The 22,471-nt window shown below is 38.0% G+C and overlaps 1 protein-coding gene across 9 annotated transcripts in view; it reads left to right on the forward strand.

Annotated features, from left to right (window-relative positions):
• SNX13 (sorting nexin 13) overlaps positions 1–22,471 on the forward strand; it is a 106,034-nt gene that overhangs the window by 58,336 nt on the left and 25,227 nt on the right. For 8 of the 9 annotated variants that reach the window (XM_083378686.1, XM_083378683.1, XM_083378688.1 and 5 more), the window contains 7 exons: positions 2,856–2,955; positions 11,493–11,686; positions 13,048–13,152; positions 14,992–15,124; positions 16,437–16,474; positions 16,968–17,037; positions 20,981–21,153. In XM_083378686.1, the coding sequence (XP_083234812.1) occupies positions 2,856–2,955; positions 11,493–11,686; positions 13,048–13,152; positions 14,992–15,124; positions 16,437–16,474; positions 16,968–17,037; positions 20,981–21,153 (813 nt within the window). The remainder of the gene's footprint in view (positions 1–2,855; positions 2,956–11,492; positions 11,687–13,047; positions 13,153–14,991; positions 15,125–16,436; positions 16,475–16,967; positions 17,038–20,980; positions 21,154–22,471) is intronic. The other variant, XM_083378682.1, reaches the window with a different exon arrangement.

Consider the following 22,471-nt stretch of genomic DNA (forward strand, 5'->3'; position numbering starts at 1 on the left):
AGGCGACAGTATACAGCCTTGCCGGACTCCTTTCCCAATTTTTAACCAATCAGTGGTTCCGTGTCCAGTTCTCACTGTTGCTTCTTGGCCTGCATATAGGTTTCTCGAGACAAATAAGATGGTCTGGTATGCCCATCTCTTTAAGGACTTGCCACAGTTTGTTATGATCCACACAATCAAAGGCTTTAGCATAGTCAATGAAACAGAAGTAGATGTTTTTCTGGAACTCCCTAGCTTTCTCCATGATCCAGCGTATGTTGACAATTTGATCTCTAGTTCCTCTGCCTCTTCAAAATCCTGCCTGTACTTCTGGTAGTTCTTGATCCACATACTGCTGGAGTCTAGCTTGTAGAATTTTAAGCATAACTTTACTAGCATGAGAAATGAGTGCAATGGTGCGATAGTTTGAACATTCTTTGGCACTGCCTTTCTTTGGAATTGGAATGTAAACTGATCTTTTCCAATCCTGTGGCCACTGTTGAGTTTTCCAAATTTGCTGGCATATTGAGTGTAGCACTTTTACTGCATCGTCTTTTAAGATTTTGAATAGCTCAGCTGGAATACTGTCACCTCCACTAGCTTTGTTGTTGCTCAGCTTTTCTAAGGCCCACTTCACTTCACATTCTAGGATGTCTGGTTCGAGGTCAGTGACCACCTCATTGTGATTATCTGGGACATTAAGCTCATTCTTGTATAGTTCTGTGTAATTTTGCCACCTCTTCTTAATCTCTTCTGCCTCTGTTAGGTCCCTGCCATTTTGGTCCTTTATCATGCCCATTTTTGCATGAAACGTTCCTTTCATCTCTCCAATTTTGTTGAAAAGATCTCTGGTCCTCCCTATTCTATTGTTTTCTTCTATTTCTTTGCATTGTTCATTTAAGAAGGCATTCTTATCTCTTCTAGCTATTGTTTGGAATTCTGCATTTAATTGGGCATATCTTTCTTTTTCTCCCTTGCCTTTCGCTTCCCTCCTTTCCTCAGCTATTTGCAAAGCTTCCTCAGACAGCCATTTTGCTTTCTTGCATTTCTTTTTCTTTGGGATGATTTTGGTTACTACCTGTTGTACAATGTTGCGAACCTCTGTCCATAGTTCTTCAGGCACTCTGTCTATCAGATCTAATTCCTTAAATCTATTTTTCACCTCTACTGTATATTCAACAGAGATATGATTTAATTCATACCTGGCTGGCCTAGCGCTTTTCCCTACTTTCTTTAATTTAAGCCTAAACTTTACAACAAGAAGCTCATGGTCTGAGCCACAGTCAGCTCCTGGTCTTGTTTTTACTGAGTGTATAGAGCTTCTCCATCTTTGGCTGCACAGCATATAGTCAATCTGATTTCTGTGTTGACCATCTGGTGATGTCCATGTGTAAAGCCGTCTCTTGGGTTGTTGGAAAAGAGTGTTTGCTATGACCATCGTATTCTCTTAACAAAATTCTATCAGGGTGTGCCCTGCTTCATTTTGTACTCCAAGGCCAAACTTGCCTGTTATTCCAGTTATCTTTTGGCTTCCTACTTTAGCATTCCAATCTCATGATGATAAGGACATCATTTCTGGGTGTTAGTTCTATAAGGTGCTGTAGGGCTTCATAGAACCGGTCAATTTCATCCTCTTCAGCACCAAATAATAGAGCTCAGTATTATTAGAATCGTTTGAATTGATTTCAATATATAGTATCAGTAACTTGAATTTGTCAGGTTATGTTATTTCAGATCAGTCTAAAAATGAGTTATAAGTTTTGCTATATACCATATTTTACAGCGTATAAGATGACTTTTTAACCCATGAAAATCATCTCAAAAGTTGGGGGGGGTCGTCTTATACGCCCAGTCATCTTATACGCCGGAAAATAGTACATAAATCAATCGAGCGCCCCCGTTCTTGCAAAGCAACTTCAAGCCTCCTTAGTCCATTCCCCCCCTCCAACGTGACTCTCCCTTCCCACCCCCAAGAGTCTCTCAGCCCCTTCCCCTCCCCCTTGCAAATGCCAGACCCCGGGAGCTCTTGCGTCTATTCCAAAGGGTGGGTGGAAGGAAAAGCCCCTTTCGGCTCCGGCTTGGCTGCAAGTCAGTGAGCCCGGGAAGGCACACCCTCCCCTCTCACTGTGGAGGAAGCAGGGCAGGCTGGCGTCTGGCGGGAGCCGGCAGGGCAGTCCTGCGCACGCGCGCGCTCCCCGGCTCCTAAGGAGTCCTCGGGGAGCCATGGCAGGCGCCTCACGCTCTTCCCTCTTGAAGCAGCATCGGCGGAGCCGTCCGGCGTCAGGCGGGAGCCGGCAGGGCAGTCCTGCACACGCGTGCACTTCCTGGCTGCTAAGGAGTGCTCTTTAACAGTCAGGGAGCGCGCGCGTGCGCAGGACTGCCCTTCCGGCTCCCGGACGGCTCCGCCAATGCTGCCTCAAGAGGGAAGAGTGTGAGGCGCCTTCCATGGCTCCCCGAGGACTCCTTAGGAGCCGGGGAGCGCGCACGTGCGTAGGACTGCCCTGCCGGCTCCCGCCAGATGCCAGCCTGCCCTGCTTCCTCCACAGTGAGAAGGGAGGGTGTGCCTTCCCAGGCTCGCTGATTTTCCGGCGTATAAGACAAAAAATCTTGAAAATCATCTCAAAAGTTGGGGGGTCGTCTTATACGCCCAGTCGTCTTATACGCCGGAAAATACGGTATCTGATTGCTACTGAACTAAGATCCTGGCTCAAGATAATGTACCTAAATCTATTATCAAGCAAACTTTTATTTCTGAATATCTGTATCTAAAATCTTATAAGAAGACAACATTCCTGATTTTGATATGTAGCAAAAATAAGGTGTGTTGTATAAATATTGCATAACCATGTCTATTAATGTATTGTATCTTTATTCAGGAAATAGATACTGTGAAACTGGCTGCAAATTTTGGAAAACTTTGCACAGTCCCTCTGGACAACATTCTAGTAAACAATATTGCACTACAGTTTTTTATGGGTAAGAAAACAATAGTTGGAACTGCATATATATTGCATGATTAAAAGTAGCACTGTAATAGGATGCTATAGATGTGCATGTATTTACCTAAAAAATAAATATAACTGATGTGAGGATTTTTTTGATCCCATCTATTTTAGTAGGTTTGCTTTTTTTAAATATGCCAACTGATTTAATGAACAGATGACTGTTCCTCTTTCCCAAATATCCACACAATTACATTATCTCTAGACCAGGGGTGTCAAACTGTCAGCTCATGGGCCCGATGCGTCACGCAGAAACTGCGCCCACCCCAACTCCAGCAAGGGGGAAAAAGTCAATATGTCACAACACGTCACGTGACGTGGTGAGTTTGACATCCTTGCTTTACACCATAGAAATGAAAAAAATTCTGTCATTAACTAGAATAAGTTTCAGTATTTTATGTGCATTGGATGAAGTTTAGATGGTATTAGTCTTTTATCCATAAAAATATCAAGCAAAATAAATCAACCTACTGAGATTTGCATACAAGTGTTTTAAAAAGATCTTCTATTTGAACATTCATGTCAACGAATCTGAATATGCATGAAATCCATAAAACATTTTGTTTACAGTTCAGAAAAAATTGCCATACTCACAGTACTCTGTTGAAATATTCTTGAGTTGGCTGCATTATCTCAAAACAAAAATTTGAATAGCTTGAATGTTTCCTGTACTATCAGGCCACATCTTTTTAATTTTATTTTTATTAGTTTTTTCATATTTACAGTTCTTAAGTGATTAATAAACAATGTATTGTCTGGGTCTTAGCTTAATATATATTAAAATTCTAATTTCTACTCCATTTTTCTAGCCACTGATAAAATACATCCCATTTTTGAAATATTTTGTATCTTTTTCTTTAAGCTTCAATGTAAGTCTATCCATTTCTGCACATTCCAGTATTTTCTTAATTATGTCATCTTCAGTTGGTGTTTCTTCATTTTTCCAATGTTGTGCAAAAACAATTCTTGCTGCTGTTAATATATGTACCATTAAGTATACATTTTCTTTCTCATAGTTTCCTGATATTATACCTAATAAAAATAGTTCCGGCTTAAAATCTACATGTATTTTTAACTTTTTTTTTAACCAAGTATGAATTTTTGTCCAAATTTTTTTTTGCTCTAGGGCACGTCCACCAAAGATGATGCCTGGTTTTTCCCTACATTTCCAACAATTGCTAGATATATTTTTAAACATTTTTAATAGCCTAGCAGGTGATAAGTACCATCTATAAAAAATTTTGTATAAATTTTATTTATATGCATTTTTGTATATTGTATATTGGTATATTGCCAAGTATTTAATTTTCTTAACTATCTGGAGATCTGTTTTTCCTGAGAATTGATTTTTTTGTTTTTCTGTAAGATTCTTTACTATAATTTTAGTCTTTTCTCTTTTATTTTCAATCCTACGACTTCTTCTATTTTTTCCAATAATTTAGAGCTTGTCACCAAGGGTTCTTCTAGTATAAATACAAAATCATCTGCAAATGCTTGTAGTTTATATTTTTTATCTTTTATCTCCATTCCCTTAATTTCTGGGTTTTGTCTGACATTTCTATTCAGCACTTCCAAAGTTAATATAAATAGCAGTAGAGATAGTGGAAATCCTTGTCTTGTATCTTTTTTTATATTAACATATTCTGTAAAGTCTCCATTTACAATTATTTTGGCTGTTTGTCTAAAATATATTCTTTTGATTATGTTTATATTTTTTTTCTTCAAAGCATCCAATTTAATTGTTGTAACATGAATTGCCAATTTACATTATCAAAGGCTTTCTGTGCATCTAGGAAAATTAGTGCTATTTGTTTCATAATATTCCAGTGTATCGAATTCTTAAATTATTTTCTATTTGTCTCTTATAAAAATCCATTTTGATCTGGATGGATAAATTCAATCAAAAATCTTTTCAATCTCTGCTATTATTGAAGCAAAAATTTTATAATCCACATTTAGTAATGATATTAGTATGTAGTTCTTTATCTGAGTCAGGTCTGAGTCTTATTTTAGAATTAAGGTAATATTAGCTTCTGCCCAGGTATTTCATAGTTTAGTCTCTGATAGTAGCTCATTACAGACTTCTTTCATTGGTAGACTTAATGTGTCTTGTAGGCATTTATAGAACTCTGCTTCTGGAGTCTTGTCATTTTTTTGACCTTATATAGCCTCCATCAATTCCATCATTGTTATTTTTTCATTTAACATATTTTTAAATTTTTCAGGTATTTTTGGTAATTAGTTTTTTTCCACATATAGTGTGTGTGTGTGTGTGTGTGTGTGTGTGTGTATGTAATTTTTCATAAAATTCTTTATATTTTATTTCATTTTGAAATTGTAAACATTCTTTCTCAAATTGTAGGTTATTGATCAATTTCTTCTCCTTTTCTTTTTTCAATTTATAGGCTAACCATCTACCTGGTTTATTAGCATTTTCAAAAAAGTTTTATTTTGCCCTTTTAAATTGTTGGGCCATTTCTTCAGCTTCTATTAAGTTTAATTTATGTTTTATTAACTCCATTTACTTTTTAAAAAAGTCCTTTTGTGGGTCTGCTTGTAATTCTAATCCAAGTTTTTTAAATTCTTTCTTTAACTTCGTTTGTTGTTTTTTTTTCCTTATTCTTTCTTGCCATATAAGTTATAGCTAAGCCTCTGAAGTATGCTTTGGTCCTATCCCACACATTTTGAAGCTATCTGTTTTCTTTCTTATTTTCTTTAAAAAGAATTCTATTTCCTTTGCTGCTATTTGTATACATTTTTTCCCTTTTTATAAAGTTTGATTCAATGACTAGCTAAATTTTTTATTTATTTTTTTCAAGTCACCTTTATCGAATTATGATCTGCCTGTATATTGGTTTCTATCACAATCTCATGTATATTCATTCTTCATTCAGAGGATAACCATATATCAATTCTGGACCGTGATTTGTGCCTATTTGAATAAAATGTATACTGGGATTTTTTTGGATTTTTTTTTCTCTCCACTGATCCTGTAAACAGATTTCTTCTGCCATTTTGATAAAAGCCTTAGGTAGTATATTTCTTCCTTTTTTCCCTATTTTGCTGCTTTTATAGTGTAGCTTTCCACCTACAATTGCATTAAAATCTCCTACCAAGCAAATATTTTGATATTCTGTTTTCACTACTTCCTTATGTAGTTTTTGGTAAAATTCTTCTTGTTTGTTATTTGGTGCATATATTATTACCATCAATGTCTGTTTTTGATTTATCATTTTTTCCACCATTAATATTCTTCCTTCTTCATCCTCTACCATCTTCTGGAGTCCATTTAAGCTCACGCCTACTGCTTCAGAGACTCCATCCAGCCACCTTATTCTCTGTCATCCCCTTCTTCTATTGCCCTCAATCTTTCCCAGCATTAGGCTCTTCTCCAGTGAGTCCTTCCTTCTCATTAGGTGGCCAGAGTATTTGAGTTTCAACTTCAGGATCTGGCCTTCTAAAGAGCAGTCAGGGTTGATCTCCCCTAGGACTGACCGTTTTTAACGCCTTGCAGTCCCAAGGGACTTGCAGGAGTCTTCTCCAGCACCCTAGTTCAAAGTCTTCAATTCTTTGGTGCTCAGCCTTTCTTATGGTCCAAATTTCACAGCCATACATTGCAACTGGGAAGACCATAGCTTTGAGAATACACACTTTTGTTGGCAGAGTGATGTCTGTGTTTTTTAGTGTGCTGTCTAGATTTGCCATGGCTTTCCTCCCGAGGAGCAAGCGTCTTTTAATTTCTTGGCTCCAGTCCCCGTCTGCGGTGATCTTGGAGCCCAGGAAAACAAAATCTGTCACTACCTCCATTCCTTCCCCATCTATTTGCCAGGAATTGAGAGGGCCGGATGCCATGATCTTGGTTTTCTTAATGTTAAGTTTCAAGCCAACTTTTGCATTTATTTTGCATTTTCCATTTATATTCATTGAGAGAATCCCATTTTCCTTCTCCATTTTCTTTATTTATATTTAGGTTGTATTCTTCTAATTGTTCTTGCCTGTCTTTGTTCTCCTACCTTCACCCCTTCTTCTTGATCTATATTTACTATTTCTTCTTCCTCTCTTAGTGCAGCTACCTCTTCAGGTGCTACTCCTCCCTGTTTTCTACATTCCCTATCTGTTTGAAGTTCTGGACTTTTTTCTTCAAGGAAAGCTCTGTGTCTTTTATAAAATTCCATTGCTTTGAAAATGGAGTCCAGTCTTTATCTCTTAGAATCCCAATTGATTAGAATCCCTTCCGGGACCAGCCATCTAAAGTTCACTTCTTTTTCAATTAGTTTTTTAGTCAGAAATTGATATTCTTTTCGTGAGTCTCTTATCCTGTCTGTTTCAAGACTATAATTTCTTTTTCTTTTTTTTTATTGAAAAGTTTTAAAATACAGTTTTCCTTTAAAAAGCCCCCCTTCCCCCTCCCTCCTCCCCCCCACCTCCCCCCTACCTCCCCCCCTCCCCCTCCCTCCTCCCCCCCTCCCTCCCCCCCTCCCCCCGACTTCCCAAAGCTAAATACAAGGTATATATATATAAAAAAGCAATCATAAACAACCATATACTAACAACTATAAATTCTAAAATCCATCACTCTCTAGCTTATATAGGATAAAACAAACCTTAGCAATATTAAATATATATAAAAAACTAAAATAGAAAAAGAAAAAAAAATGAAAGAAGACTTATTCGAATGCTACATAAAACTTCTTAACCCTATACTTGTTCTGGATAAACTCAATCCATTTTCTCCATTCCATAATATAACGTTCTTGCGAATGATCTTTCAAATAGGCCGAAATCTTCGCCATCTCTGCCAGGTCGGAAACCTTTAAAGTCCACTCTTCTATGGTCGGCAGTTCCTCTTTCTTCCAATATTGACCTATCAAAAGTCTTGCTGCCGTAACTAAGTTCAACATCAACTTGGAGTCCACAACAGTAGCGTCGACAATTATTCCCAACAAAAAAAATTGCGGACAAAACTTTATCCTCCGTTTAAAAATCTTCTGCATATTCCACCAGACTTTTATCCAAAAAACCTTAACCTTCTTACATGTCCACCATATGTGAAAATATGTTGCATCTTCATCACCACACCTCCAACATTTAGGCTGGTAATTCGGATACATACTTGCAAGCTTTTTAGGATCTAAATGCCATCTATAAAACATTTTGTAAAAGTTCTCTCTTAGATTTTGAGCTTGAGTAAATTTTACATTCCTCACCCAAATCTTTTCCCACGTGTCCATTGTAATAACTTCCTGAATGTTTTGGGCCCATTTTATCATACAATCCTTAACAAGCTCTGTTTCTGAATCAATCTCTATCAGTGCAAGATATATCCGTTTGATATGTGCTGGTCCCTGATTTCTAATTTGCTTTATCAAATTTTCATCAGTCATTGCAAATCCATTTTTCTGGTCTTCTTTCCACCTGGCCCGTAACTGAATATATTGAAACCAAGTTTGAACAACCTTCTCTTCTCGCAAGAGGCTATATGATTTCAAACACCAAACATTCCTATCCAAGCTTAAAATTTCCTTGTACGTAGTCACATCATGTTTGAAACCAGCATGTATATTTTCTATTGCGTGTTTTGGAATTGCCCACAATGGTATCTTGCTGCTTAACTTATGTCTATACTTCTTCCAAACTCTCAGCAATGCCTGCCTTAAAATATGCATCCTAAACACAGTATCTACCTTCTTATCATACAACAAATATGCATGCCAGCCAAACAACAAATCATGGCCCTCAAGATTTAATAACCTCGGTTGCGTCAGATTAATCCAATCGCTTATTCCTACTAATGCAGCAGCTTCATAATATAGTTTAAAATTAGGCAATTTAAGGCCACCTCTCTCACGAGTATCCTGCATAATTTTAAGTTTAACTCGTGGATTTTTCCCTGCCCACACAAATTTATTGATACCACGCTGCCATTCCTCCAAGTTAGAATCTTTCTTAAGAATCGGTATCATTTGAAATAAAAATAAAAATTTGGGCAGGACATTCATTTTCACTGCTGCAATCCGTCCCAACAAAGACAATTGCAATTTTTCCCAACTCTCCAATTCTTTTTGAATTTTCCCCCATAGTTTTTCATAATTATTTTTATATAGCTTTGTATTAGAGGGCGACAAAATCACCCCCAAATATTTAACCCTTTTAACAATCTCAAATCCAGTTAATCCTTCTAAGAGAGCCTTCTGTGAAACTGTCATATTTCTAGCCAAAATTTTAGTTTTCTGTGTATTTACTTTAAATCCAGAAACCTTCCCATATTGTGTTATTATCTCCATCAGGTCCACAACAGAGTTCTCTGGCTGGGTCACTGTAACAACCAGATCATCTGCAAATGCTCTCAATCTATAGTCCTGATCTCCAACTTGTATCCCCTTAATTTTTTCCGAATTCCGAATCTTAACCAATAATATCTCTAATGTTAACACAAATAACAAGGGCGATAACGGACACCCTTGCCTTGTGCCCTTCTCAATATTATTACATGCTGCTGTCAGGCTATTGTTAACTATGATTCGGGCAGTTTATTTTTGATATAATGCCCTAATCGGTTGTAAAAATTTTTCCCCAAAATCCATTTTGTCTAAAACTTTCAACAAAAATTGCCAATTCAATTGATCAAAGGCCTTTTCAGCATCTAAAAAGATTAGCGCTGCAGAGATCTGGTTGTGCCTTTCCAAAAACTCTAACACATCAACTATATGTCTCACATTATTTTTCATTTGCCTACCACTAATAAACCCCGTTTGATCCCCATGAATCACCTGTTGCAGAACCCTCATCAGTCTATTAGCCAAAACCTTAGCAAATATCTTATAATCTGTATTTAAAAGCGATATCGGTCTGTAATTTTTAACTTGAGTAGCATCCTGGTCTTCCTTCGGAATCAAAGAGATAAAAGCTGTTCTCCAAGACGGTGGCACCTTTCCCCCCCTCTGGATTGTCTGGAACAGTAATTTCTTTTTCTTTATAACACAATGAATCATTTCTCACTCATCTCAATATCTCATCTCGTGGATTTTTTCACAAATCTAACATCTTAAAATCCCATGTTGTAACTTTTGAAAGCAGTGGAAATTCAGAAGAAACTGTATGCTGTCTTTTTATCGCCCAAGGATCATAGGAATAACTAAGCTGGCAAATGTGTTGCTTTTCTTTCAATTATTTCCCTCTAGAAAAAGCTGCCTGAAGATTAGGTAGCAGAAAATGAGACCCAGGCAATCCACTGGCACAATGGGGTTTCTCTCAATAATGTTTCGAATTCTTAATGTACTTGTCTAAGCTTTGTAGACATTCTACCTTTTTGCTTACTTACTAGATTCATTCAGCAGTTTTAGCAAAGCAAGGAGATATTTAAGGCTTATTCTAGTTATCATAATTTTAAAAATTACTTTTGGCTTATTGAGATGAGAACATGTAGCCATGTAACATTCCCAATACCATTGTTTCACTAGCTACCAATGTGTTTCCAAGTACAATATAAGTGCTGGTTATAACTCGTGTCGCTCAGGTCCTGGGTATCTGGATAGACTGTGTCTAACCAGTTCAAATGAGTAGAAAATGCCTGTTGAAAGATGTCTGCTATCAGAAATGGCACTGAAGGAATAGACAAAGTTCTATGAAGTCCCTCTCGATAGAACCTGTCCCCAAAAGCAAAGTATTTCTTATTCTTATGATTTTGCAAATGTTCATTAACACCTGGTTTTATAACTTCTTTGGAGCGATTTCAGCACTAAACTGTTTCATCTAAAATTGTTACATTTTATGTAATATTTTAAAGATAATTTTTGTGTTGGTTTATTGAAGATTTGTATTGTTGATCTAATTGTTCATTGCTCACAGTGTGCAAATTGAAACAGTATATAAACATGTAACAAAAGACACAATACCAAGTCTCTCTGAGCCATAAAAACACAGAAGGGGTCCCCAACTGGCGGTCTGTATTTACATCCTAAAATAAGTAGCAGCACACAACAAAGAAAATCATATGCAAAAGACTTCTTTTTATACTTCAAGGTTCAAGTAACATAATATGCCATGGTGGCACAGTGGTTAGAATTAGTATTGCAGACTAACTTTGCCCCTTGTCAGGAGTTCAATCCTGACCAGTCAAGATTGACTAAGTCTTCCATCCTTCTGAGGGTAGGTAAATGACGACTCATTGTTGGGGCCAATATGCTGACTCTGTAAACCACTTAGAGAGTGTTGTGAAGTGCTATGAAGCATATATAAATGTAAGTGGTTTTTAATAGTTGTGTGCATCCCTGTTAGAAATATTTCTTCAGAAAAATAGCATGAATGCATTTGGCATTTTTAAAGAAAGAAAGGGCTCCATCAATTAGAAGATATTTTAAATATAACCATTTATACAGATGATTGAATTGTTTATTTAGTTACTTGATTTTATTTGTATAACTGCCCATCTCATCTTCAAGACTCTGGACAACTCATATAATCAAAACAACCACACCAACATAATTGAAAATAAATAATTTTATTGTTTAGATTACATGCAGCAGATGGGAGGTCAAGCACATCTTTTTTTCTGGATAACAGTAGAAGGATACAGGGTTACAGCTCAGAAACAGCTAGAAGTATTGCTGAACCATCAGAAGGATGGAATGCATCAAACAACACAAACCAAAGGTCTATTAAGAACAGCTGCAGTTGGAATATATGAACAGTATTTATCAGAAAAGGTAAGAATTGATTATTTAAAAAAAAAACAAAAATGTTTTATAAACATTTTAAAACATCTATAAAACATCTATAAAATGATTTGTAGAAGTGAATAATTTGAAAAATTTCAGAAAATTAAAATCAATAATCTGGGCATTCAAAGTTATTACAATAGCTAATCAATTAAATAAGATATATAGAACAAAGTAAGGTAATATTGATTACTCAAAATAAAGTTTATTGTAATAAGACTTAACATAGAACATTTAATCTAAAAATTAAAAAAAAATTATACAATATAATTGGGGCAGGATATACAGTAGTATGTTGTTACTCATTGTTAATTGGTTCCAGGAGCTGTAATGAGTACCAAAAGCAATGAGTACAAACAAATTTTTCCCATAAGGAATAAAGTAGTGAGTCACAAGGCAGCTGACACTGACACATTCTAGCTTGTGCATTGATTACCAAATAAATGGTAAGTACCAGGACAAAATTTTCATGTCAAAATGCTTTGAGTAGCAAATTCAGTGAGTATCAAAGTGGTTGAGTACCTAGGTACCACTCCAAAAATAATCAAAAAATAGTGAAGTCTGCTGCACTAGCTACTAAAAATCATAATAATAAAAAGAATCATAGTTGTAAGAATATATTACAGGTAGTCCTCAAGTTAAAATTGTTTAGTGACCAAAGTTACAATGGTACTGAAAAAAGTGACATGACCATTTTTTACTTATGACTGTTGAGCAACCCCATGCTCACATGATCAGAATTTGGATGGTTGGCAGTTGGCTCTTATTTATAATGGTTGCAATGTTCCAGAGTCATGTGATCACTTTTTGTGACCTCAAATACGATGGGGAAACCATATTAACATAACAATCATGTTACTTGCTTCACTTTACAACTATGGCAAGAAAGGTTGTGAAATGGGACCAAACTCACTTAACAAATGTCTTAGTAATAGAGATTTTAGGTTCAATTGTGGTCATAAGTTGAGGGATAAATTTGTAAGCAAACTAATCTTGAATAGAGATAAAATTGAACATATAAAATTACCCCATATAATATATAGAGTAATCTATGTATATCAGAATCTATAGTAATTAGAAAGCACATATAACAGAAATTTCATTTCTTCTTACTTCATCCCCATATAATTATTTCAATTTATATGTCACTTGTAAATATTCTTTCCAATACCTTAAAATGAAATAATATAACTTTTATGAATGACTTGAACTGAATTCTTTGCTTTTATTAAAATAACATACAGTTTTTGTATTATTTAGCTTTATTTTATCTTTAATAATAATGGCTGATTTTTATTTTTTTACAAACAAATAAAATAAAAATAAAATAATTTAATTCTCTGTGGTAGGCTTCTCCAAGAATTAATATTGATGATACACTGGTAGCAAAGCTGGAAGAAAAATTGAATAATGAGGACCCAACTCCTGAAATTTTTGATCAGATTCAAAGAAAGGTATACTGTTTTATTGTGATTTACTAATCATGACTGTGTCAATATTTATGACTAATTTTGTTGGTTTTTATACTGAAATGTAGAGTAATAATGCAAATACTTATTACGTTATTTACATCTACGATGCCTTGTTGGCTGAGGAGCTGAATATCTTCTTCGCCCGCTGCGAGTTTAAAAGACCAGACCCCGTAGCCTTTGCTGGCCGGCCTTCTGACTCTCAGCCACTCACCCTGTGTGAACACCAAGTGAGAGCTGTATTGAAGGCTGTGAATCCCAGCAAAGCCGCAGGCCCAGATGGGGTGCTGGGGATAGTGGTCAGGAATTGTGCCGATCAATTAGCAGGGGTCCTGACAACGATTTTTAACATCTCCTTGCAAACGGCATGTGTACCATCGTGCTTGAAAGCAGCTACCATTGTCCCAGTCCCCAAGAAAACTGCAGTTGAGTGCCTGAATGACTACAGACCTATTGCATTAACATCTGTAGTCATGAAATGCTTCGAAAGATTGGTTCTCCAACATCTTAGGACATGCCTCCCACTGGACTTTGATAAACATCAATTTGCCTACAGGGGAAATAGGTCGATAGACGATGCCATAGCTACTGCTTTACACTCTGTAGCAAGTCATCTTGAGAAGCCTGGAAGTTACGTCAGGATGCTTTTTGTTGACTACAGCTCGGCTTTCAACACCATTTTGCCGAGCATTCTCATCGAGAAGCTGACTGACTTGAAATTCTCCCCCGCCATCTGCGATTGGATTCAAGACTTTCTTAGGGATCGGTTACAAACAGTGAGGGTCGGCTCTGCTTTGTCCACCCCCCTGAAGCTTTGCACCAGTACACCACAGGGCTGTGTGCTTAGCCCCTACCTGTACTCTTTATACACTTATGATTGTGTATCATCTGACCCATCCACTGCGATAATCAAGTTCGCAGATGATACAACTGTGGTGGGTCTTATTACAGGTGGGGATGAGACAGCATATAGGGCGGAGGTACAAAAACTATCCATATGGTGTAGTAACAACAACTTACACCTAAACATCGGCAAGACAAAAGAGATGGTGTTAGACTTCCGGAGAAAAAAGGAGGAACCTGCCCCACTTCACATCGGAGAGAACTGTGTAGAGAGAGTTTCCTCCTTTAAATTTCTGGGAGTCTACGTCTGTGAAGATCTGACCTGGAAAGTTAACACAACTCAGGTGGCTAGAAAGGCCCAACAGAGGCTTCACTTTCTTAGGGTCTTGCGGAAGAACAGGGTAGAACAACAGGTCTACTATAGAGAGCGTCCTCTCGTATGGTATTGTGGTTTGGTATGCTGGTCTGACAGCCGCGGATAGGAAAGTATTACAGAGGGTAGTGAGCACAGCACAAGACATTGTGGGCTGTTCCCTGACACCACTGGATGACATCGCCAGGGCTCGTTGCCTTGGAAGAGTGAGGAAGATTCTCAGGGATGACTTACACCCTGGACGGTATCTCTTTACTCTCCTACCATCCGGTAGGAGATATAGGAATATAGCCAGCCGTACCAACAGGCTGAAGAATAGCTTTTATCCGTGGGCTGTTAGGCTTTTAAATGGGACATAATCTTATGCAGAATTGACTTGGGAGGCCGGTGTGTGGTGTAGTTGGTTCACATAGTGTGGTGGGATGGAGGGTTTGTTGTCACTGTGTGTTGGGGGGAGAGAGCACGGGGGGAGGCTCAGCTAATCTCAATGTACACATGTTGTACTTTGACAATAAAGGTTTTTATTATTACATGCACCTTTATATAATAAAGTGCTTTATGATTTAGATTACCTATTTTGCATAATATTAAGATTTAATTTCATTAAGGTATATGAATTGATGCTACAGGACGAAAGATTCTATCCTTCATTCAAACAGCATGCACTTTATGTACGGATGCTTGCTGAACTAGATATGCTAAAGGATCCTAGTTTCAGAGGATCAGATGATGGTGAAGGAGGTGAGTTGATTTCATCAGGTAGGATTTATACCTGTAAGTATAAACAGATAGGAAGTAATTTTTCCTCATCAGATAGGATTTAACTTTTCTTTTTTCTTTTTTCTTTCTTTTCTTTTTCTTTTTCTTTTCTTTTTTTTTTGCAAAGAGACTTACGTAGGAGGCACTAAAAATAATTTGGGGAAATTTTGCATATCTCAATATATAAGAATTGTGACTATTCCATTTGACGGCTGCTGTTCTTTGTTGCTCTTTTATAGCTATTACAAATTTCCACAGTAACAGGTAGTGTGCATGCTTTGATTCTGAAAAATTGCTTCATACCTACAGAAGTGCGAAATTCATTAAACGAATATGACTATTTTCATACTTTTACAACAGGGGTGTCAAATTGCCGGCCCATCTGCCGGACATGTCATCCAGAAGCCACGCCCACCCCATTGCTGGCAATGGCCAAATAGTCCCGATACGTCTCACGAGTTTGTCGCGAGTTTGACATGTCTGTTCTACAAGAACTGAAAAAACATTTTTCTTCTTTAAGAATAACTTTCTGGAGTAAAATTAAATATGACCTCTTTTTAAGCTTATGCAGAAACTCTTTAATGTATAACACTCTTGTCTCTTTACATTAAATATACCTCTACTACCGTATTATAAACAAAATATCTGCTTAGCTACCTCCTAGTGGCCTATGTTGACAGTAGCACAGTTTTTCATTTGAGTTTTCACAATCACCAAAACTAAGTATTCCATGCTAGTAATTAATTTGTTCCAACCTATTTAAAATAATAGATGGATGGAATTTTCACTATTCCTTTTTAAATTATTATAATATTGTGACTACAGAATTGTTATATCTTGGCTTTTTTATAATGATCTTAAGTTGTAATAATGTTTATTTCCTAGTTTGTTAAATAGTAAGTTTATCCATTGTACAGAAATTTGTATACAGCTGTTTATATTTTTAAGCACAGGGAGAAATTTTTAAAAATCTTCATTTCTAAAAACAGGAGAAAAATATGATTTAAAATATCATGACTGTAGTGTTGTAATACTTTGTATCCTAAAGTCCTAAAGTTCACTTCTCAGTTCAAGCATTCCATTTCTTATCACTCTCATTACTTAACGTGCAGTAAAATATGTGGATTTAGGGTGAAAAAACATGGTAATTAACTAATATTTACAGTATTACCCAGTTAATCACTTTTTCTCCATCCATATAGTTTATGTATGTATATAAATATAAATTCATGCTTATGTTCCTTCAATATATTTCCATTGTATGGCTTTATTAAAAAGTGTTCTCTTTACACAGAATCATTTAATGGATCTCCTACAGGCAGCATTAATTTGGTAAGTGTGTTTTTCAATATTATAAAAGTTCAAAATATTACCTGTTTATTTAAGACAAAAGCAACGAGTGAAACAAAAACAAAAATGACAGTATAAAGAAAATTTTGTGATTTTAAATAGTTAATATATTTTTGTTTTTGATACTATTTTATTTTGAAAGTAGTTAAGTAGCTAGTTACAAGAAAAAATGTAGTTAAAGGAAATAGAATAAAACATACATTGCAATATTTAAAAATCTAATGTAAAGTACAGAATATATAAATAAAACAGTATCAGAAAATTAAAAAGCATCAGTTAAACATAAAACTCAGAAATGCTAGGAGAATAAAAATGTCTTTGTTTGGTATCAGAAAATAATAATGATAGTATTGGGTATACCTAATTTGGAGGAAATTCCAAAGTTAAAAAACTGCAGTGAAAAAAACACTTGCCATTCATGCAATAAAATTTCTGGAATATAAATAATAACCATGGCTTTCTCTTTACCCACTAGTCACTGGATGATCTTTCAAATGTGTCTGCTGATGAGTCAATACAGCTACATGCATGCATTTCAGATACTGGTGAGTTTAGTATTGTGTTTTTATGAGAAGGTAAAATAACCGTAACTGATTAACCTTGTAATTAATTATTTAATATAGTTTTTATCCATTATCATTAAAACATTTGTTTTCTTGGTGTTATTAATGCAGAAACTCCAAGAAGAAAGACTTACATTGGCTAATAAACTTATTTGTATATTTAAGATTAATTTTCCATTTATATCCGGTAAACATTTCTGTTTTATTATCCTTTTTAATGTATCATTAGAGTTTAACTTTCATATCAATGGTTGTTTCATTCTCTAAACATGTATTTTTTTCCACTTGTGACATTATTTCTTTCATTCAATCATTCTATAAAACCAAATAAAGAATTAACATCAATTATATTGGAATATGCTAAAGATATGAGCACAATATGCATTGCTGTCCCAAATTATGAATTCTTCTGACATCTGATATATATCACCTAACTCAGTGCTATATCACCATTCAATATTGTATAGGTGATCTTCGAGGTATGACAGATCATTTAATGACTGTTCAAAGTTTCAAAATTTCTACCAAAAATTATACACAACCCTGTTTCAAACTTACAAATTCTACAGAAGTCACCCAATCATTTGCCCTTATGAATGACTGTAGAATTCTTCTATAGAATTTTTAACTTTGCAGAAATACTGCAGCATGCTCACATATTATTATTTCCCCCATCCTGCCCTGCCAGGTTCCCCAAAGTCCTGCACCGTTGTAAACAGGAGATAGGTGGTGCTCAGTCTTAATATAGATGGCCTCTTTGAACCCTCTTTCAAACCAGCAGTTCTTTCTGCCCACATTCTGGTTTGAAAGAGGGATCAAACAGCCATCTACATTAAGATTGAGCACCTTCTCTCAACAGGATGGGGAAGTATACCACCACCTATCTTCTGTTTATAACACAGTCCTTTCAGCAGTTTCAAGAAAGTTCCACACTCATTTACACTATTGAGTTCACCCTGAAGGCCCAGATAAACCTTTGCGTGGCCTCAATGACTCTCAGAAGTAGTGGTGGTGGTGGTAGTAGTAGTAGTAATATAATTACACCCCTGTCATGGACCGATCATCACCTCTTGCAGCTGGCCTTCCGTTTCGCCCCCCGTCACGGGGTTATGGAACCGACCAGGTGGTTCCATCCCAGGCGCCTAATGGACCCTGAATGGTTCCACGAGGTGCTTGGATCTGTGCCTGCCATCTTCACTCACAGCCTTAGTGGAAGCCTAGGAATGGGCGGCCACGGAGGCACTCGACCGCATTGTTCCCATGCGGTCCCTGACCCGGCGCAGATCCCGGCGGGCACCATGGTTCTCCGTGTAGCTCCGGGAGATGAAGCGTCGGAGATGGAGCCTAGAGAGCGGTTGGAGGTCCAGCCGGTCTGAATCTGATCGATTGCAGTTAAGAACCTTCACGAGGTCTTATCTTGCAGCGATGGAGGCAGCGAAGTCTAATTACTTTGCTGCCCTCATCGCGTCTGCAGATAATTGCCCTGTTTGGGGTGACTCGCTCCCACCTGAATCAGGAGGCAACGGAGGAGCCCCTGCAGGGTCGTGCCGAGGAGTTTAGTCAATATCTGGCGGATAAAATTGCTCAGATTCGGGCTGGCTTGGACTCCGACTGGGCAGAGTCTGACGATGGGGAATTGAGCGGTCTTGGGAACATTACTTGGGAAGAATTTGATCCTGTGACTCCAGAAGAAGTGGACAGGATCATGGGGAGGATGACTTCCACCACGTGTTTATTGGACCTGTGCCCCTCCTGGCTGGTTTATGCAGCTCAGGAGGGGACACAAGGCTGGCTCCAGGTGGTAATAACTGTTTCTTTGAGAGAGGGTAGCTTCCCTGCCGCCTTGAAGGAGGCGGTGGTGAGGCCCCTCCTCAAGAAGCCTGGCCATTTTGAACAACTATTGTCCGGTCTGTTGAGAGTGTGGTGGCACATCAGCTTCCTCTGTTCCTGGAGGAAGCGGATTATCTGGACCCCTACCAATTGGGCTTTAGGCCCGTGTACAGCACGGAGACGGCATTGGTTGCGCTGGTGAATGATCTCTGGCGGGCTCGGGACAGGGGTTGCTCCTCTGTCCTAGTCCTATTAGACCTCTCAGCAGCTTTTGATACCATCAACCATGGTATCCTACTGCGGCGCCTCATGGGGTTGGGAATGGGTGGCACTGTTTTACAGTGGTTCTCCTCCTACCTCCTGGGTCATTCGCAGTCGGTGTTGGCAGGGGGGAAGAGGTCGGCCTCGAGGCCTCTTGTTTGTGGAGTCCCTCGGGTCAGTCCTCTCGCCCCTTCTGTTCAACATCTATATGAAGCCACTGGGTGAGATCATTCATGGTTTTGGGGTGTGGTATCATCAGTACGCTGATGATACCCAGCTTTTTATTTCCACCCCAGATCAACCCGGTGATGCCCTCGACGTGATGTCCCGTTGCCTGGAGGCGGTCCGGGTCTGGATGGGGAGGAACAGGCTTCGTCTAAATCCCGACAAGACCGAGTGGCTGTGCATACTGGCATCTCAGGTTGTCTACTCTATTCCATCTTTATAGGGGGTGAGGTGTTACCCCCTGTAGATAGGGCTTGCAACTTGGGTGTCCTCCTTGACTCACAGCTCAGTTTAGAAGATCATATAGGAGCTTTGACCAGGGGGGCTTTTGCCCAGGTTTGCCTGGTGCGCCAGTTGCGGCCCTATTTGGACTGAGATGCGCTATGCACAGTCACTCATGCACTTGTGACCTCTCAGATAGACTACTGCAACGCTCTCTACATGGGGTTGCCCTTGAATACCACTCGGAGGCTCTAGCTGGTGCAGAATGCGACTGCGCGAGTTGTGATGGGGGTCTCCCGATACTCCCATGTAACACCTCTGCTCCGTGAGCTGCATTGGCTTCCAGTTGTCTTCTGGGTGAGATTCAAGGTGCTGGTGATGACCTATTATGCCCTAAATGGCATGGGCCCGGATTATTTACAGGAGTACCTTTTGCCGGCATTAACTTCCCATCGTCCCTGTGTGCTCCCACAGAGAGGTCCTCCTCAGGGTGCCGTTGGTCAGGGAATGTCGACTGGCGGCCCCCAGGGGAGAGCATTCTCTGTGGGCGCGCCTGCACTCTGGAATCAGCTCCCTGTTGAGCTCCGGATGGCTCCTGACCTTCGCTCTTTTCGCCTTGACCTGAAGACTTGGCTATTTGAACTTGCCAGCCTGGACTGAGGGATTGGGATTTTAGAATTTAAATTTTAAATTTTAGAATGTGTTTTATTGTTTAGGGCTACTTGGTTTAATTTATTTTAATTTTTGTATATTATGTGTTGTATATAGTGTTTTAATTGCCCTGTACACCACCCCAAGTCCTTCGGGAGAGGGGCGGTATATTAATCCAAATAATAATAATAATGATAATAATAATAATAGTCGATAAGAAAGACAAAAAAGTCTGGATAGTGGACGTGGCAGAGCCTGGAGACAGCAGAATAGACGAGAAAGAACTGGAGAAGATAACAAAATACAAAGACCTACAAATAGAAATAGAACAATTGTGGCAAAGGCAAACAAGGATAGTACCAATAGTAATAGAGGCCTTAGGTGCAATCCCAAAACAACCGAAGCACCACTTGAAAACCATTAAAGGCTAATAAATAAATAAATAAATAAATTGAATAAAAAAGTAATATTTATTTTCCTTGCATCTCTGAGATGAGGAAGGAAACTTAAAGCCCAGGCTTTTTCTTGTAACAGTAAATAATATAATATATTATATAAAATACCGATCACATTTCTTTTTGAGATAAATAGGGGGAAAATGTAAAATTTCAGAAGAAAGTAGTTTGCATGTCCATATTGATTTGACTTCTCTCATTTTCAACAGCTGTTCATTTTATGTTTCTTCCACTTTCGTCTTTCTTTTCGTCTATTCATTATTGTTTGTTTTAATTGATAGTCTATGCTGATTATAACCCATATATTATGGCAGGAGTTTGTAATGACCATGGGAGGACATATGCATTATATACTATAACTGTTCAACGTCGAACTGCGACTGGTAATGATGAGTGGAAAACATATCGCCGCTACAGTGATTTCCATGACTTCCATATGAGAATCACTGAACAGGTAATTGAAATTATCTTGATTTGTTTATTTTTTGAGAAAAACATCGATTAATTAAAATTAGCAATGGATAAATTTCATTTTGTTTACTTGAAATCAATGGATTTTGGTTTATCTTATTCTTAAAACTAGCGATCCCCATCCTATGGGCCATGGCTTCTTGGTCACTAGGCCTGCTGAGTGGCTGCTCAGTGCACACCTGCATGTGCACACACTAACCCTTGTCCTTGCGCTGATGCTAGGCAAGCGTCAGCCTCTTGCCGGCACTAGGCAAGCCGCGACCCTCTTGCCAGTGCTAGGCAGGCCACAAGCCTCTCACTGGGACTAGGCAAGTGCCGCGCTAGTGCTAGCAGCCCCATTTGTGGAGCGTGCATGCTCACTTCACATGCATGTGCACGCAGCCACATTTGCGTGTGTGCTCATGCGCGTATAAAGGTCCCTGTCCCTACCTCTCCCACCGGGCCACTAACCCAAAAAGGTTGGCAACCCCTGCTTAAAACCATTCCACAGTCTCCTGATTATACACTTGAAATTGGAGTAAGGTAATCAGAGCTGATGAAATTTGCATACCAGACTTTCTATTCTAAACTTCAACTATCTTATTATTGTTATTTTACATTTTATAAATTGTGTACATTGACTTCTTGCAGATATATTTTTTACAAACAATCGCAAAATGTTTCTTTTTTTTTATTGAAAAGTTTTAAGATACAATTTTCCTTTAAAAAATCCCCCCTTCCCCCTCCCTCCTCCCCCCCCTCCCCCCTCCCCCCCCCCGACTTCCCAGAGCTAAATACAAGGTATATATATAAAAAGCAATCATAAACAATCATATACTAACAACTATAAACTCTAAAATCCATCACCCTCTAGCTTATATAGGATAAAACAAGCCTTAGTAATATTGAATATGTATAAAAAGAAACTAAAATAAGAAAAGAAAAAAACACGAAAGAAGACTTATTCAAATGCTACATAAAACTTCTTAACCCTATACTTGTTCTGGATAAACTCAATCCATTTTTTCCATTCCATAATATAGCGTTCTTGCGAATGATCTTTCAAATAGGCCGAAATCTTCGCCGTCTCTGCCAGGTCGGAAACCTTTAAAGTCCACTCTTCTATGGTCGGCAGTTCCTCTTTCTTCCAATATTGGCCTATCAAAAGTCTTGCTGCCGTAATTAAGTTCAACATCAACTTGGTGTCCACACCTGTAACGTCTGCAATTATTCCCAACAAAAAAAGTTGCGGACAAAACTTTATCCTCTGTTTAAAAATCTTCTGCATATTCCACCAGACTTTTATCCAAAAAGCCTTAACC

This window comes from Vipera ursinii, assembly GCF_947247035.1.
Source record: "Vipera ursinii genome assembly, chromosome: Z".
NCBI lineage: Eukaryota > Metazoa > Chordata > Lepidosauria > Squamata > Viperidae > Vipera > Vipera ursinii.